Here is a 17695-nt window from a genome sequence, read left to right on the forward strand (position 1 = left end):
TGGTAGACAGTATTGTCCTCTTGCCCACACCTACTCTGTTCTTTCAGAGAGGTTGATCACGTTTGGTGACAGTACATGAAAACCACAAACCTCAACCTTACACACTCCACTATAACAAGGTTAACCTCTCACAAAAACATCACAAATGAAAATGGAGCAGAAACAAAACACACAGAAGCACAATAAAAATGACCATATATCCATCTCTGGTGTACAGCACCAACCCTGGTACATAAATGTTTGATAAATTGTTTGAACCAGAAACTTTTGTCAGGGTCACGTTGGGTCATCAGTTGGACGGAAAGGTAAAAATCCCAACCTGATAAGAAGTGATGAGTATTTATGATACCGATACTAACCACAACCTGGAATAAAAGGAGAAGGGAACCTCATTCATAGACTCCTCATTTCCTCATCCAACTCATAAATGCCGCCATGAATGAGCACACAGACCGCAGGACACGCAATTTAAATTCCCCATCAACAAGGAAATGATAAACCTAGCGTGAAAAAAGCTTTTCAGATTGTAGTTGGGCTGGGTGCACTTTGCCTCTTTAACCACAGACTGGTCCATTCAAGGTGGTCAGGATCTTGTGATTGGCGATACCGTGGCAGTAAACCAGGCAGTGAGCTCTGCTGAACAAGATGGTGTAATTCCATGTTGTATATTTGCATCAACTTGAAGCAACACTTGACATGCAGGGGCAGTGAGATCTAGGATGCATAGAACATATTTTGTACGTGCAGAGGTGTGCACTATACAAGTGATAGTTAAACCAGGGAAGAGGAGGACGAGGGGATTTTAAATGAAAAGAATTAAATAGAATGACTAGAAATTAAGTTGGCACATGGGCATGAATGAAATGCATTTTTGTTGAACTGGCACTTAAATTGGAGAGCAGTTGTTTTAATATTCAAATCCTAAATGATCCGTATTAATCAGCAACATGCTTTAAATATTAAAGGAAATGTACTCATGCATGAATAGTCGATTTTAGAGTGTTAAGTTCTTATTATATGACTATTACTGATGCACTGATGTGCAAGCAGCATTTTGATGTCATAGCTAGTCTTTGGGGAACTAATTTTCACACAGCCATTCAATATATTATTGGGTAGTTTCATATCTAATAATGTATCATATTTTATAGAATGATCATAGAGTGTAAAATCTGCAAAGTAACCATCATCACTAGCTGTCAGATAGCTGCAGTGGAGTAGCATTATAACAATTCCCTTTGAAATGTGGCACAGCATAATTTTAAAGTTGCATGATGTGGAAATATTCAAAGAAAGTAGGCCCACTCCATTATTGTACTCGAGATATGCTGGTGAAAGTCAACTTTGTGATTTATCTTGTGAACACCAAACAGCAGATTTTCATGTTTTTAAATTAACGTTTGAATGCTACTTGTGGTGGGCTAAAGGCCACAGATTGGCCAACATATATCCATATACAATACACATTGCATCTATCACATACGCCCTTATTAGTGGTGAGTTGGTCGATATGTAGTCGCATAGGGTAGGCATCAAGGGAAACAAGGAAGGAAGCGGACAAGGAGGCACCGAGGAGGCTGCGTGAGTGTTGGAATGGGACACGGCTTTGTTCAACAGTAGGGGAGGGCAGACGAGCACAGTTACTCTGCCTACTAAGAGTCGCTGAATACTCTCTGCTTGGGCGGACTGTGCTACCTTATCTTTGTCTAGCTGTGTTGGAACATATCTTTCACACATTCGTCTTTCCTGGACGCGAAGGATTTTTGTCGAGGGATGTCAAAGCGAGTACGAAGCAGAGAGGTCTGCGCTGATTGCAGTGCTCCGGGTAATGATGTCAAACAAGCTAGCTTTAGCTGCCTAGCTAGCTAGCTAGCCCTTACTACAATATACGTCCAGTTAGCTTACATCAGTTAACCTTTCCCAACGCTAATAACTAACTATAAATTCGGTGAATAGCTACCGTTAAATGTAATGATTGTACATTTTCTTCTTGTGGAATTGTTTGATAAAATATGCTGTTTGTGTTATCACATTGAACTTGTCTGATTCTGAAACTCTTTGCTTGAATTGTCTTCGTTTTAAATGAAACGTTAACGTCTGGTTACCTTAATCAGACGAATTAGCAAGCTTCATTAGCCAGACTACAAGAAGCTAATGTTGTTGCACAACAGACACAACATTTGTGATTGTGATTTTGGATCTGTCGAAGACATTAAGAAGCAACTAACCAGTAGGTGTTGTATTTTTTTTCTATCAGTTAGCGAATAACATGCCTGCCTAGAATCGAACAGCTACCGTAAAAGCTTCAGTTAAAGGTGTTGTGTAAGTTAAGTTAACGTTATTGATCATCTGACGTCGGGCTGTTTAGTGAACTGACATTTGCATCTTATTCTAGAGCCACGCTGGGCCTCTGTTAACAGGGGTGTGTTGATCTGCGATGAGTGCTGCAGCATCCATCGAGGTCTGGGGCGACACAGCTCTCAAGTCAGACATCTGACTCATTCTCCATGGCCATCCTCCCAGTTACAGGTGAGGAGACATATACACCAAACATCCAGATGCAAATGGGGAGAATCTGTGTATCAGAAGGGTGTGAGATGATGCAGTGGTTGCACAATCAGACATATCATCAAGTGACAAGAGGGCAACCTTACATGTAATGGAAAATGTTAAGATATGTGGTTTCATGCTTTAGATGGTCCAGACACTGTATGGCAATGGAGCTAATTCCATATGGGAGCATAGCCTTCTGGACCCTTCCTCTTCAGTGAGTGGGAAGCGCAAAGCCAACCCCCAGGACAGAGTTCAGTAAGTGCTTTTAAGGATTTTCATGTGTCACTGCTGATTTTTGTATGCTTGTGTGCACTTTGATATAAAGCTCTATTGGCTAAATTGATTTTCATAGCTAAGGTCAGTGAACATGCATAACTGGCCCTCTGTGCCACGAGCATGACTCAGAGCCAGTCAGTCTCAAGTAACCTTAAGCAATCATGCAGATGTGAAAATATGCAACAAAATGAATGTTAAATGCAAGATGCAATATCCAAATCATTTTAGCTAACTGGGATTGGTTAGACAAATGTGTTGATTAACTGAGTGATTATGCCAAAAAAAAAACATTAATGGGTTTATGCAGCTTTTTCCTTTATTATGAATGTTTAAGAAAAAAAAACTAACAGTATTCACTGTAACCCAACAACAACAAAACAAAATAAGAGATGTGATGTAGGCACCCACATCCACTGCCAGGTGTAAACACTGTGTCCGTCTGGTGTCTGGCTGGTGGAGTAAAGATAAACAGTCAGCCGCATATAAACACAGCCATGTTGAGTCCGACCCTCACACTCCGAGCAAACACATTCAATCACCAGACAACGGAGAGAAACAAATGGAGAGCACACATTGCACCAAACATGAGGCAGCTATCCTCAATCCCAAATAAAAGTTTCAAGATGAATGCTCTCTTATTGGCTATTTCCACCGCAGGGGACTAAGAGACTTTTGATGAACTCTGCAACTAAACCTGCATTTCGAATTGGAGGAGACATGACTTAATTGAGTTCCTCTTGGAGAGTTTCGATGTACAAAAGGGCCCATTGTGAGGGTTGTATTTCTGATGGTCCAGGGCTGTATGTCGCTGAACGGTCAGACATGGACAATGCAGCTATGTCAACTTCCTTTAGTAACAAAACAAGAAAGCATTCTAGTATTAGCATTTGGACAAAGGGTGGCATTTTCTTGTTTATTAATGAAAAATAACAAAGATAGGTATTGCTTTTGTGTTCCCCTGTAACGTAGTATACTGTACTGTGCTCTGTCAGAGATCAAAAGCTGGTCATATGACAAAGAGGAAGGACAGATACACTCAGAGTTTGGCTGTGAATGTCTTCCCACAGTTTGTAACACTTAGCGCAAGAGATTGGAGCCTCTGGCAAAATACTTTCCCCCCCTCAATTTAAGGGGCTGCAAGACATCCAGAATCCTGTGATGTGGTATGGTTTATTACTTTATAGAGGAATTTCAAGATGTTGTGTCTGATTTCAATGTCAGACATTGGAAGATTGTGTGTCTTAGACAAACATATATAGTCGATTATGGGACGTGGTAGATACTTGAAAATAGCAATGGTGGTTCAGATTTTCATGGTTTTAAATGTGAGGATCTTTTATTGTTTCCAGTCCCAACAAGACAGAGTTCATCAAGGCCAAATATCAGATGCTGGCGTACGTCCATCGGATGCCTTGTCGTGAGGATGACAGCGTAACAGCAAAAGACCTCAGCAAGGTGAGAAATTGGACAAGTTGGATTACTTGTATATTAAAAGTATTCATTCCAATAAATCGTCCTGTGTGATTTAGAAAGAGAAAAGTGCACATAGGTGAATGCACAGTTGATGCACCCAAAACTTATTTTGTTGTATCTGTGCAATATTTTTAAGTAATTTCTTTGTGTATCCCTAACCTGCAGTAATCTCAATTTCCAGAAGAATAATTCATTATGTCTGTCAGTTCTGGGCAAGTGTATCCAGGGAAGGCAGCACTTTGTGCATGCACTTCACAATCAGATTAGAAACAAACTACTTGTCAATCTCCTCTCAGCAACTCCATTCAAGTGTCCGGACCGGCAACCTGGAGACCTGTCTCAGACTCTTATCTTTGGGAGCACAGGCCAACTTCTTCCATCCAGTAAGTGTGGTGGAACAAGACAAAAATAAATACAACATTTGTAAAGTTTACATTGGAATAATACTAATAAACCGTGTTGTTTTTTTGGGACGACAGGAGAAAGGAAACACCCCACTACACATAGCAGCAAAAGCAGGACAAATGTTACAGGCAGAACTGTTGGCAGTTTATGGAGCTGATCCCGGGGCTCTGGACTCCAGTGGAAAGACCCCCATCGATTATGCAAGGTAAAACAGGGCCTATGTTTTACATTTATCTTAGCTTTCTATTTGTTTCACTAAAGGATGTGTTTAGCTATGAGCAGGGGTAGGTCTGTACATTATGATTTTAGAGATGCAACAACATGGAAAGTGTTGTTTTGAAGTGCAAGTCCCAGCTAGGCAAGTTCACAGGCCACCTCTGTCACACATGATCTGCAGCGAGCTCTGTGGTGTAATCTCACAGCGTTGGCTGTATAGAAAACGTAGCAAACTGCCAACAGTTTTACTACTGCTGTGGTTCACATAGCCTGTAGTGTCTCTGCAAGCATTGCCTTCACATACACAGCCCAGCTCACTGGTGCCTGTGCTACAGGAAATGCTACACATCCTTAAGACATTAAAGCATGTGCACAGAAACAAGCTGTTGCGTGTAGAAAATGTGCACTATTTATACGTTGGTTGTACATGTTGCAGGTTATCGCTGAAAACGAAAGTGGCAGAAACTGGTAGAAAACTAGTCAGAAGCTGGGAAAGTCCTGCTCAAATGGCTTAAATGTTTAGCATGCCTCACACTACAATGAGCATTCGACACAGCCCCATTGGCGTTATATCAGTCTGACTAATTCAATAAGAGTATGACTAAGTGAGGCAGGAGAGGAAGAAAAAACTGCAGCTCAGTGTGCTAGCTGACTCAGCTCGACTAGTTTAGCAAAAGTGGGAACGAAGACCTAGAAATAAAAACTAGAAAATGTCTACACTGAACAGCCATGTGAGCTAAAGATTCACTGCCTTGTGTAACTTAACTTGAGTAAAAATGATCTTTCTGGCATAAGAGAGGCTCAGCGGTGTCTAAGCACGACAGGTCAAACATGCCAGCTAACACCCACGGAGCCTCTACTTCAGTTCTGTGCTAATTTCTTTCTAAACTTTAGAGAGGCAAGGTTTTGAGATTTAATTGAAAGGCATTCTACCTGAGGCAGTCTTTAGCCTTAGTGCCGAGCCATATTTCATGAAACGTGACCTTTTATTCCTAATCTGTGCAGACAAGCTGGGCATCAGGAGCTGGCAGAGAGGCTAGTGGAGATACAGTATGAACTCACTGACCGGTTAACATTTTACCTTTGTGGTAGAAGACCGGGTAAGTAGGCACATCAAGCGTAGCTGCTGCATGGCATTTTAGAGCTGATGATTTTTTTTTTCTCCTTTTAGTTTGATGGTAGTTGCTCTCTCTCATGTCCTCTTTGTGTTGTAGATCACAGAAATGGGCAACACTTCATCATCCCACAGATGGCAGACAGGTAAAATGCTTTAAGTCATAGAAGGGTTTTTGTTTTATATCTCTTAGGAACAAAAGTCGAGATCATGCAATCCACAGGAAAAACCATTATTATCAGCTCTCCAGGCTGCCAGTCAGTAGTGTGCTAAATGCTTTTGCTCTGTGTAAAGGCAGTGTGGCAGACATTCACAAAATACTTACAATCTTATTTTTCCTATGCTGCATTCTTTTGATGGAATAAGAAATAAGTAAGTATTTTTGTTAGTTTTGCCTTTGTGTGCCTCTCCGTTTGTAATTTTGTCATCAGAAAAATAATCAATTTGAATTTTTCGTCCAAAGCAGCCTGGATTTGTCTGAGTTTGCAAAAGCTGCAAAGAAGAAGCTCCAGTCGGTGAGACATTGCTACATGTGGCTTGAGGTCCAAAGTGCCTTCTCTTCTTAAGTTTTAAAAGTGAACCAAAAATTCTGTGTTGTTTTGTTCCAGCTAAGTAACCACCAGTTTGAAGAACTTGCCATGGATGTTTATGATGAAGTAGACAGAAGAGAAACAGATGCAGGTGAAGTTCTAAGAATAGTAAAAATACACTATATATATATAATGCTGTTTTATGTTTAGATTTTGACTTCTGTCTTGTGTTATATAAATCTTATTCTGTGTTTTTTTTCCAGTGTGGTTGGCCACTCAGAACCACAGCACACTTGTAACAGACACTACAGTTGTGCCTTTTCTGCCTGTCAATCCAGAGTACTCATCTACCAGAAACCAGGCAAGTGAATGCACCAGTGTCAACCCCTGTTTAAGCTCAAATGTGTTGTGTGCACACTGGATTTAACAGTGCTGCCATATTTAGTCCTTTCTCTGTTTTGATACATTTGTTTTCTCAGGGTCGTCAGAAATTGGCAAGGTTTAGCGCTCATGAATTTGCCACTCTGGTCATTGATATTCTAACTGATGCGAAACGACGGCAGTGGGGTAATTCCTGTGAAAGTCCCAAAGGTACAGCATGTGTTTCAGTTTTTATTTTGAACAGACCTTGAATTTCCTTTTAAATGTAGTGTGTATGCGCAAAGATGGGAGGAAAAAACAGCAATTAGGCAGCGAAGAAAGGCTAAATTGGTTGTTGCAAATAAGTTGCAGAATGTCAGTATTGAATTTTGCACTTAAATGTGGACCATGTGGGCTCAGCTGTATAGGCCACAATTAGAATGTGGACCATATGTGCCGATGCAAATAGAACGCAGCCAAACACAGATTGTGCATTGGTGATTTAATAATGAAATCTCCTGCATTCTGTAAATCATAGCAAACCACATCACAGCTTGTTTTCTTCCTCATGCATCCTGAAGGAAAGTTGTTAGGACTAATGAAGAAGAGCAAGTCCTGATTTTTGGATTCAGTAAATGCAAAGTAAAATGTGCTCCTTAGCTATTTGATTTATGCAGCTGCCTGTGGCCAGCAGGCCCTGTTTGATCTCTAATGCTTTGATCTGCTGGTCTGCCTTCAGACAATGTGGAGCTGATCCTTCAGGGAATAGACAGTTGCCATAACAGTGAGAGCCAGGACAACGACCAGCCGGATTATGACAGCGTGGCATCAGATGAAGATCCAGTGCAAGAGGCCACTTGTGGGGACAACTGCAATGATAGACGGACCAAGGTAATTTTTTTGGAACGTGCAACTATCAAGATATTTATATATGTCTTGCTTTACTTTTTAAACCTTGAATCCTATTTTTAACATCTTCTGCCACAGAGCTCGGAGTCATCTGACCTGTCCGACGGACCAATCACAGTGCAGGAGTTTATGGAGGTGAAGAGTGCTCTCACTGCGTCAGAAGCCAAAATACAACAGCTTCTTAAAGTCAACTGTCACCTTAGTGAAGAGTTGCGGTTGATGCAAAGCAAGGTTAGTAAATTCACATGTAACTGATGAGCGAAGTGGGAATTGCAAAAGCAGTATATGCCCTCGTCGTTTGATTTGCATCACTTCAATTAGATGGTAGTACACATTAATATTTCATGATCCATAATAAGAGGTCACTTTATTTTAGATTTATGGTATTTACATCCTCTCTGATGCTTGCTATGTTGGTATTCTTCCTTTCCCCTTGACTCCAAAACACAGCTTGTGTTAAAGTTTTAAAATTGTGTGCGCAAGACTTGATCCATCTCCATGTTACCAGAGACTTTTAGTAATTTGATTTCACCCACAGACATTAGTAATTTATGTTCAGGTCATGCCAGTTCGAATGTGTCAGACACACAGCCTCTTCCCTATTTAACGTTTTACTGTGTGTGAATTATGCAGCATGGAAGTACAGATTTTGATGTATGAATGGATGAAAATGACATAGGAGGTCATAACTCAATACTTGTTCCATTTCCACTTTTCAAATTCTTCACCACGAGTGCTGCAACAGAGAAAATGGCTGCTGTGTTTCTGGATGGGGCAAAATTCCTGTGGTAATAATTAACAAATCACCAGACTTCCTCTGCTATGCTGTTCAGTGAAACAGCTGAACTAGATCAGATGTTATAGCTCTATGTGGTCTAAGACAAAGTGAGGATTCACAGAGTCCCGAGTCAGATGCCAAAAGAACAAAGTACTAATTGACAAATGGTACCCACAGAGGACATTATGATCCATCGTCGCATAACTACAGAACCATAAAACCGACACTTCCAGTCACAAACCACTTAAATGTTGCAACGGTAAGAGTTTGAGTGTGGGAGAATCACCGCTGAGCTCGCCGTTACAAAAATGACATTAAATTAGATCACTGACGCCTCCAGAAGGCATGTAGCAAGCAACCAATCTGTATTTTTATAGATCCATGGATATCACGTCATTCAGTTCCTTATTTCTTGGTAGCACCCACCGACTGTGGTATTTCGACATGCATGTTTTTTTTTCCCCTTGCTTTTTCTTTAGGTCTCTACTACCGCTCCTACACTACAGTGACCCTTGAAAACGTCAACGGCAGTACAACTTTCTTTGGTCAAATATATTTCTACCAAATGACAAATACACCTTTTTGACATTTGGTAATCTGATCTCAATCAGATGTTTCTTGGATGCATCTATGGTATACTCGGCTGTATAGCTGTCCGTTTCGCCTAGGACACATTACCCGAGTATAAATGGAGTCATGGTCCCTCACAGGCAACTACAGGATCATTCCTCTGGTGATCTGGTGAATTCATTTCTATTTGCTTGTCCTCAATTGCTAATAATGTTGCCAAACGTGTGTTTAAAAAAAAGACAAGAAGGTTTGTCACCCACGCTCCCATTTTGGGAGATGGCAGCATTTCATTTAGTTTGCTCATATGCCTCAAAGTACTGCACAGCCCACTGTCTTTCTCTCCTCAGTTGGCTGAGAGACAGTGTTAACACAATGTACTGCCTCCTCCTGCTGGTTTATTTACTTCTTAACCATACTGATGTGTTTTTTTCTAACAAAAGTGGCCATTCCGGTGCCTTATCGCCGCCCCCCAAACCTCAATTGCTGACACGGTGGAACTCCAAGACAATAACAAGCTGACTATCCTCTAAAATCTCTTCTTTAAATATTCATGTTTGTATATTGTCACAGCCAGACACATTAACTAAAGAAAAGGAGCTTTTGTCTTAGCCTGTTAACCCCTCTGCGCCCTTGATGGCTCTGCCCTCAATGCTTTATACGTTCTGCATTTTACCTTATGTCCCAAAAGTTAATTAGTTCACTCTATGATTATTTGGACTCTGATTGTTGGACAGAAAGCTGAGAAAGTCATGTTTCCCATCGCTCTTTTCAGTTTCTAAGTGTAACGTAAATAAGGGCAGCCTATTACGTGGCGGTTTCTCAAGGGGTCGTGCATCAGGAGTTGCTGTCAACATGCAGCGTCAGCATTTGTCAAAGCAGCAAAGCTTTTGTTGTTAGAAAAACTTTGTTAGAGAAACCAAAAACAAAAGAGTGGGTGATGATGGAGTTGACATAGAGGAATTGCTTTCCTCCTGCAGGCTAAGCTGTATTCTCCTCTATTATTGATGTCTGGCTGGGCCTTTGTAAGGAGATCGTCCCCCAGCTATGGTTGAATTGAAAGATGTTTTGTTCTCTTCAGCTGAACTCCCTGCAGACTGAAAACACAACACTGCGATGGCAGACCCCCAGCGGACAACAGCAGCTCCAGGGGCCCTTTGGTCGACACCCTCCCCGCGGGGGCCGCGCCATGTCCATGTATGAGACGGGCTCTAGTCCAAGGCAGTACCCCCACCGAGTCGAAACAGCTCGGCATGAGGATGGAGTCATCTTACAACCCTTCCCAACCAATGTAAGCACAGAGGCACAGCTTTTCCCGCTGTATTGTCCTCACGAGACAATATAAGGATGATGCCTGGCTTGGGGCTGGTGTTGGTTTTTCATCGTTCATTCAATCATTTCATTCGTTGCATCTCCATATGAGTATGCTCAACTTGGTTTGACCCCTTTCTAGATTGGGAGGGGTCCTTTGGGAACGGCTGCTTCCTCCCTCCCTACCTTCCCCTCTCCCCTGTCCTGGTCGTGGGATGAGAGATCTCGAAGGGTTAAGTACTGAAGTTCCCTCGGTTCAGAGGCAGCCCCCAGGGGACGGTGAAAACCGTTCCCCCTGCTTGACCCCACAGTCTTCTCTCTCCTGACCTGTGTCTTTTAAACTGCTTTTTTTATCAGTATGGCCTGCCTTCCTGCCTGCATGCACCACAGTGCCTCTGCTTCAGTTCAGTTATCTGAACAACTCCAGCTTTTCATCCACAGAGAACCTTTAACCAGAGCTGCTTTGGCTCAAGTCAGCATCAGAGGTGATGATGAAATGTTGTACCAGGGAAAGCTGTTCGAATGATCAGACAGCAGAGTCCAAAACCCGTGAAAGGTAGATAAAATGGCTCATCACAATGTGCTTATTAGTCCTAGCCGCTGATAAGTGCTCAAAGAGTTTACATCAGGATTTCTACGCATCTACTAATCGCACCTGGTTGTACATTTCCTGTCTTTTTCCTCTTCATCTGCTTTAAATCACATGTCTGATGGTGTGAAGTTGATTTCAGAAATGCATGTTTCTGATTTGTATGTGCCCACCGTTGCTCTGGTAATATGTTTGTGCTAATCATGTACAGTATATACTGCATTAGATTGTAATTCAGTGATGTCTCTATAGGGCTGTAGTCTGGAAGGACAGAGCATCATGCTGGAGAACGATTACGACACTGCGCCCAACCACTCTGAACTGGAGGAGACTGGGTAAGGCTGTTTGTGTTTACTTTGTTCCCACTCATGCAAAATGGCTTTGACTGTGAAACGCACTGCACATTTTCAGACAGAGTTTCGATTTTAAACTGCTTTCTCTGAAAAAGTTTGTAAACATTTGTACATTTTCACCACTGATACAATACAAAAAAATCCTCAATTTATTCGCCCAAACCAGCTAAATGGTCCTTAATACATTAATATATTGTTTAATGTGATGTCATTGATATTAGGTTACGAGATGCTGTAGTATTTACTGAAATAAAATTAAGGGGAAGGAAAGAGATGGAGTAAGAAATGCCTGGAAAGAACTTTGATGTTAACTAAATGGGAAGGTCTTTCTTCTTGGTGCTATGGATAACGTCATTGTAGCAGCTTAGAGGGTTCAATATCACATGGAGGCATAGCAGGAAGCTAGACTAATATTGGGTTTGACAGATGTTCAGAAAGAGGCCTTGATTGGAACAGCAGGGCTGCACAGGACTAACAGAGGAAGGTCTGTCTGACATAAGCTGCCAGTTGCAAAAAAAAAACAACATATGAGCAAGAGCCAGAGTAGCCTTGCACATGTCCTCTACCTCTGGTTGTTATTACATCACATACATATAGTGCCTATTATAGACACTGCTATTGGCTATTTGTTGTGTAGCCATAAATGGATGCATCCAGTTCTCTCCTGAATATAGAAGACTAATAGCTACTTTCACCATCTCATAGGACAAAATGATGAGACGATGAAATTTTATATCCAAAAGGTCAAATTCAACTTAACTGTGACATTGTAATGTTGTGCCAAAACACTTCTGGCCATCATTCAACACTATAACTCAGGAACAGAAGGAGAGATTTTGACCATATTTCACATTTGGTCAGACACTGAATTGTGGACACTAATCTTTGGCGTCCAGCTTCAAACTGTAGTGATTGTGTAGATCAGGCATCTCAAACCGGTTCCATAAAGGGCCGCGTGGCTGCAGGTTTTCATTCCAACCCAGGAGGAGCACATCAGGCCAACCAATCAACATCAAGGGATCACTTAGTTATCAGCTGAAGACTGAGATCAGCTGATTAATTGATTCCAGCCTGGTGTGCTCCTCCTTGGTTGGAATGAAAACTTGCAGCCACGCGGCCCTTTATGGAACCGGTTTGAGATGCCTGGTGTAGATACTCTGTGGTGCCGGGTTGAAGATGTGTGTGCGAAGCATCCACATTTTACAATTTGTAGCTTCTTTGCAGGAACATCCATGTTTGAAGCATTGCAGTCACCGCAAGCTCATTGGGTGATTGTCGTTGCACCACGTGATGAAGACTCCTCAGCAGCAGTCCACAGCATGTTTCTCACTGGAAGTCATTCACTGGAATCATATATGTCAATATAATAACTTCCATTTCACCAAAAATGCGCTTAATACATCCTGTTAAATTCCACGAAAGTCTTCTCTGCATATATTATACGAGTCTGGGCAGACATGGATGTAAACGGCAACTGTGGTTGGCGGAGGCATACAACCGCGAGGCGGTAATTCTAGTTTCATCAAGATTTGGTTTAGATGGAACCTAACAGCCACTAAATTCTCAGCCTTAGACTTTGCTGCACTGTTGTAAATACAAAGTACGAACCAGGCTGTATTTGCTTTACCACAGAGAATCATATTTCACTTAATTCAGTCAATGTACTGTAAACCAGGAAAAAAAAATCCACATTTAAAGGGGAACCTCACTTATTTTGGAGTGGAACAACACCTGTAGTTTTCACCTCTTTTAAAAATAACCAACAACTCTGTTTAATAGTTAAAGGTAAAGTATACAAATGTTGCAGTGCACGCGGCAGTAAGTCATTTTCTTTTCATTTGTAGCAGCCCTGTTCCAGCCTCTGATGCAGTGGAGCCAGGGGAGGAGGGGGAGGAAGATGCCACGCTGCCATGCACAGAGGATGTCATCTGTAAGACAGAGCAGATCACTAAGAACATACAGGAGCTTCTGAGAGCTGCCCAGGAGACCAAACATGAAAGGTAATTCATGATTCATACATAAATAACAAATGCTATAATTAAAAAATGTAAAATTAGATGTATTAAAAGATGGTTAGTCATTCTTTAAAGTCAGATCTTGTCATTATTTGATGTGCTGTAAACCACAGCCTGAACTCTGTATATTGCAGCCATGGCTGTATTTCTGTCATCCTTTTGAAGAGGGTGAATGAGGTTTCACCCTCTTGTCTCAGCTACTTCTAGGTCAGTGGTTTTCAGTAGCTGTCCTCGGGGCCCAGGACCCTGCTGGTTTTCATTTAGTCACAGCCAGCTAGCCAGTGACTGATTTATACCTGAGTTGCAGGACGATTGCAGTAATTTAATAAACCAGCATTGAGAGGTACTGATTTTGAGCCTCACGGACTGGTGTCTGTGCTTAGAAACTGTGCGTCTGCTGGGGGTAGGCCTTCAGTCCTAAAGTGCAGCTGACAGGAAACAAACACCACATGACCACATATTCCCCTGTGGAAAGCCAAATCCACAGAGAGCTACTTAAGTCACTGAGGTTTCTTGTGTGTACCATACATACCATGTGTGTATGTTTGTTGGCTTGACTGGTGCACAAATGTTATAGTATTAATATGAAACTATAGACGGTACTTCTTTCCAAGGTATCACTGGTGTAATGTAGGCTTTCACAGCTTGATTATTGGCTTCCTCTGTGAGGATCTGAGTGTAAGTCATGATGTTTTTCTGGTTTCCTCGGGTGTCACTGAAATTAACGCTGTTTGTTTTGAATCCTCAACAGCCACGCTGTCTGCCATCCCAGTGTTGTTTGCTCATCTTTTGCGGTTTTGTGTAACATTTCACCCTGGCTGGTTATCTCTAGCTTCTTCTGGAAAGTTGCCCCACCGCCTTGCATATGTTTAGTTACATAATCAAATACAGTAGACAGACAGTGTCTCAAGCATTTTAATGCTTTACTTAGACATCCTGAGGTTGTGTAAGCAGCAGTAATATTTGCAGACCTTTAGCAGGTCTGCTAGATTAAACATGGAAAGAGGCACTTTGTCGATGATTGAAAACCTTTTGCTATTGAGCAAACGATCAGAATTTCATATTCAAAATGAAATGTGCTCTTTTTTAGTTTAAGGAATGTTTGGAGTGGTTGTTTGATCACCCATTGACCCTGTTGTCTCCCGCAGCTTCCTGCCTTGTTCAGAAAAGATCTGCAATGCTGTGACAGAGATGGCCGCCCTGTTTCCCAAGGTAAGATGACACCCACCAACAGCTTGGTGTCCCTCCCCCAAGCAATCAAGGGATTTGTTGTTTGTTTGAGCAGCCAAAGGGGATCTAAAGTGACCTGTTAATATTGGGTAGGCCCTGTTCATTGCATTACTTGGCTTCATGTTTGCCATTCATTGGATTACTTTGTTTTATCTTTACTCACACACACACACAGCCTGCTCACCACAATGAGGGTTAATTTATGGACGCTGTCATGTCGGTCCCTTATCGAGTCTCCATCATCCCTCCTTTCCCTCACAGAGGCCGTCCTCAGAGACCGTACGCGGGTCTCTGTGTCTGCTCACTTCGAGCGCCAGCCGGCTCCACGGAGAGTGCCAGAAGGCGGCAGAGCACAACCCCTGCCCGTCGGACATCCAGCTGGTCACTCAGCAGGTCATCCAGTGCGCCTATGACATTGCCAAAGCTGCCAAGCAACTTGTCACTGTGACAACCAAAGAAAACAACAACTAACTAAAACCCAAAGACATTCCCGAAACACTAAAAATACAGTTTATCAATGATGTTGCTAATTCCATCAGTGTTAACACCATTTCCCTCCCTCCAATTTTAATCAGTGTAAGCGTTCACACACATTCCTTGCAGTGGGAAAATCTTTAAAAAAAAAAAAAAGATGCACCATGCAAAATTATGGATGACTAAAAACATTTATTTATTTTGTTGTTTTTGTATCATGGTAGTAACGGAGTAGACAAACATTGAAAGATGCAGACAGAATCTGTTACCATTCCTTACCTCACAAAGAGAACAGTTTAATCCACAGTTTCCAAAAGTGCAATGTTGTGTGTATGTATATATATATATATAAAGCAATTAGAACAACAAGCAGTTGAGCCTTCTATATTGTACTTTCCTCCATAGAGGTTATTAGTTGTGGTCCTTGAGGTCAGTTGTCAGGTGTGACTGAGCTGCCAGAGAGACCAAACGTCTGCAATCACACCTGGCAGCAAGCACCAGAATAGATGAACCCTAATCTACACCAGTGACATCAGTATATTTTCCTTAAGTGTTTTTAAGATGCAACAACAGTATTTTAATCTTGAATCATCGTGGTGCCACTTGCTTAGAGTTCAGATGTTTGTTTAGCAAGCAAACTGTGATTTATTAACAAAAATAGCTTCAGTGCATGGAGCACCGCGTCAGGCCAGCAGTACCAAGAGTGTGCGAACGTTCATTCCATCCAGCAGCTCCAGCAGGTGATTTCACTGTTCAGTCCCTCCGCTCTGGTTGAAGATGTGTTTATAAGTAAAGTATCAGTAGTTTTTGGAGTTATAATGTTACAGCCATACTTCTGTGTGTGTGTGTGTGTGTGTGTGCGCGCGCGTGTGTTGGTGTGTGTGTGGCAGAGAGAGAGAGATGGCCTCGATGGCCCGTGTGAAATCCATTTTGAATCAATTTTAATAGCATTATGCAAATATATAAGATGTATGTATCCATGTAATTCTTTATCAAAATAATCCAAATGCTATTCTATTTATAAACTGTATGTCATACCTCTAAGAAAATATCAATGTTTATTTTCATAAGCTTTTGTTTAACATGATGCTCCTCACAGACTAACTTTTTGTTCTGAGGTTTGGGACGTCTCAGCTGGCAGTAAGTTGTAGGCAACTTGTGATCTCTGTTTATTTGGTGTGGTGCTGTAACTCCAGTGTGTTAGATGCTGCCTGTGGTCAAATACGTACAGCTACGGTTTACAATCACTGATTAAGTAAATGTGCCCTCAAAGTTAAGAGTACCTGTTGGGTCTCATGTCTCACTTATTGTTGTAAGCCAGATAAGGTTAACCAGGGCTGGAAAGAACTAGAATACGTTGCACGAGTACAGATAATTCAGGATTAAGTCGAGGTAATATCGCCTGTGTTTAAATGTAGTCTATGAAAAGCAGAAAGTATCTCTGTCTGAAGACAGTTTTAAATTACTCCTTTGCATTTGGTTAGCATTAACAGAGCCAACGCAACTGTAACCATTTCAATATGAATATGCAATCAGAGCAATCTCTCTCCACTGATAATTTCTAAAATAGCGAACATCTTTGTTAGAAAGCTTTCTCAGACGGCCGCCAATGGAGGGGAAAAGAGGTTCAAAACAAACATCAGCAAAGGATGTTGCAGATAAGTATTAAAATGACCTTAAATCATCTTCAGTGCAGATTGTTGCACCATTAATGTCCTGTTAATATTTTTTTTCTCTTCTCAAATCTTCACTTGATGTCTTTTTTTGTGACTTTTGACCTACATCTCATGGTCTAGCAGTTTGCATTTGTTGATTATTTGATCTTTTTACCTGTTTTTTTTCCAAAAGTGTTTTTTATAATTTTATTTTTTTCGTTTTTATCTTCTTGTTGAGGGAACTAGACATGCCATTTTTGATTAGCCTCTAATTACTTTCATTTTCATTGTCACTGATATAAACTTACTGTAAAACTACGTTAACTCCTGTAAAACAGCCACTGTAGCTTAATAGTAAATGCTAAAAAGTAGTGTAACAGCAGCTCGAGTAAAGAGCAGTCCCCATATCCACTGCACTGAAACGTCTAAAGTATCTAAAACTTGCTAGCATTAGCCACCAAAAGCTAACTGGTCATACCAGACCAGGCAAGGTTGTTTTGGCAAAAACCCTGAATGTCACGACTTCCGCATTGGTGCATTTTATCGCATATGAGTTCAGCTTTTTATTCATAAGAGGAAGAATGTGTTATTTATTTTTTTTCAAAACCTACACAATGGCTCTTTAAATCTTTACTGTAAATCAAATATCCTGATTGGGCCATGAGAGCATTACATATCCAAACCTAATTGAGTAACCTACAATACTACCTTAAAAAAATCTTATAAAATGAAAGGAAGTGCAGATTTTAAGAATATGGGCACGAACGAGCTCCATGAATAAAAGTGCGTGTATTCAGAGACTTTCCCGCCCTGGTGTCTGCCCTGGCGTTGACTTCCCTGTAACCTGTAGCCTGCCACTGCCTCTGTGGTCGAAAAACAATCCCTGC

At 41.4% G+C, this 17695-nt stretch overlaps 1 protein-coding gene across 5 annotated transcripts; it reads left to right on the top strand.

Moving 5' to 3' along the window:
• Positions 1-1631: 1631 nt before the first annotated feature.
• git2b (G protein-coupled receptor kinase interacting ArfGAP 2b) lies at positions 1632-16435 on the top strand. Of its 5 annotated transcripts, none has more exons than XM_041959729.1 (20): positions 1632-1825; positions 2396-2529; positions 2696-2808; positions 4179-4284; positions 4599-4685; positions 4782-4912; positions 5929-6023; positions 6138-6183; positions 6501-6552; positions 6646-6718; positions 6831-6928; positions 7047-7158; positions 7667-7818; positions 7915-8067; positions 10263-10472; positions 10635-10724; positions 11334-11416; positions 13279-13434; positions 14598-14661; positions 14941-16435. In XM_041959729.1, the coding sequence occupies exons 1-20, from the start codon at positions 1774-1776 to the stop codon at positions 15148-15150; spliced, it is 2217 nt and encodes a 738-aa protein (XP_041815663.1). In that variant the 5' UTR covers positions 1632-1773; the 3' UTR covers positions 15151-16435. The 5 variants fall into 5 exon arrangements, with proteins under 5 accessions (XP_041815663.1, XP_041815665.1, XP_041815664.1 ...); XM_041959731.1 differs by having other exon boundaries at positions 13282-13434; XM_041959730.1 differs by having other exon boundaries at positions 6504-6552.
• The last annotated feature ends 1260 nt before the right edge of the window (positions 16436-17695 follow it).

This window comes from Chelmon rostratus, chromosome 19 (genome assembly GCF_017976325.1).
Source record: "Chelmon rostratus isolate fCheRos1 chromosome 19, fCheRos1.pri, whole genome shotgun sequence".
Lineage (NCBI taxonomy): Eukaryota > Metazoa > Chordata > Actinopteri > Chaetodontiformes > Chaetodontidae > Chelmon > Chelmon rostratus.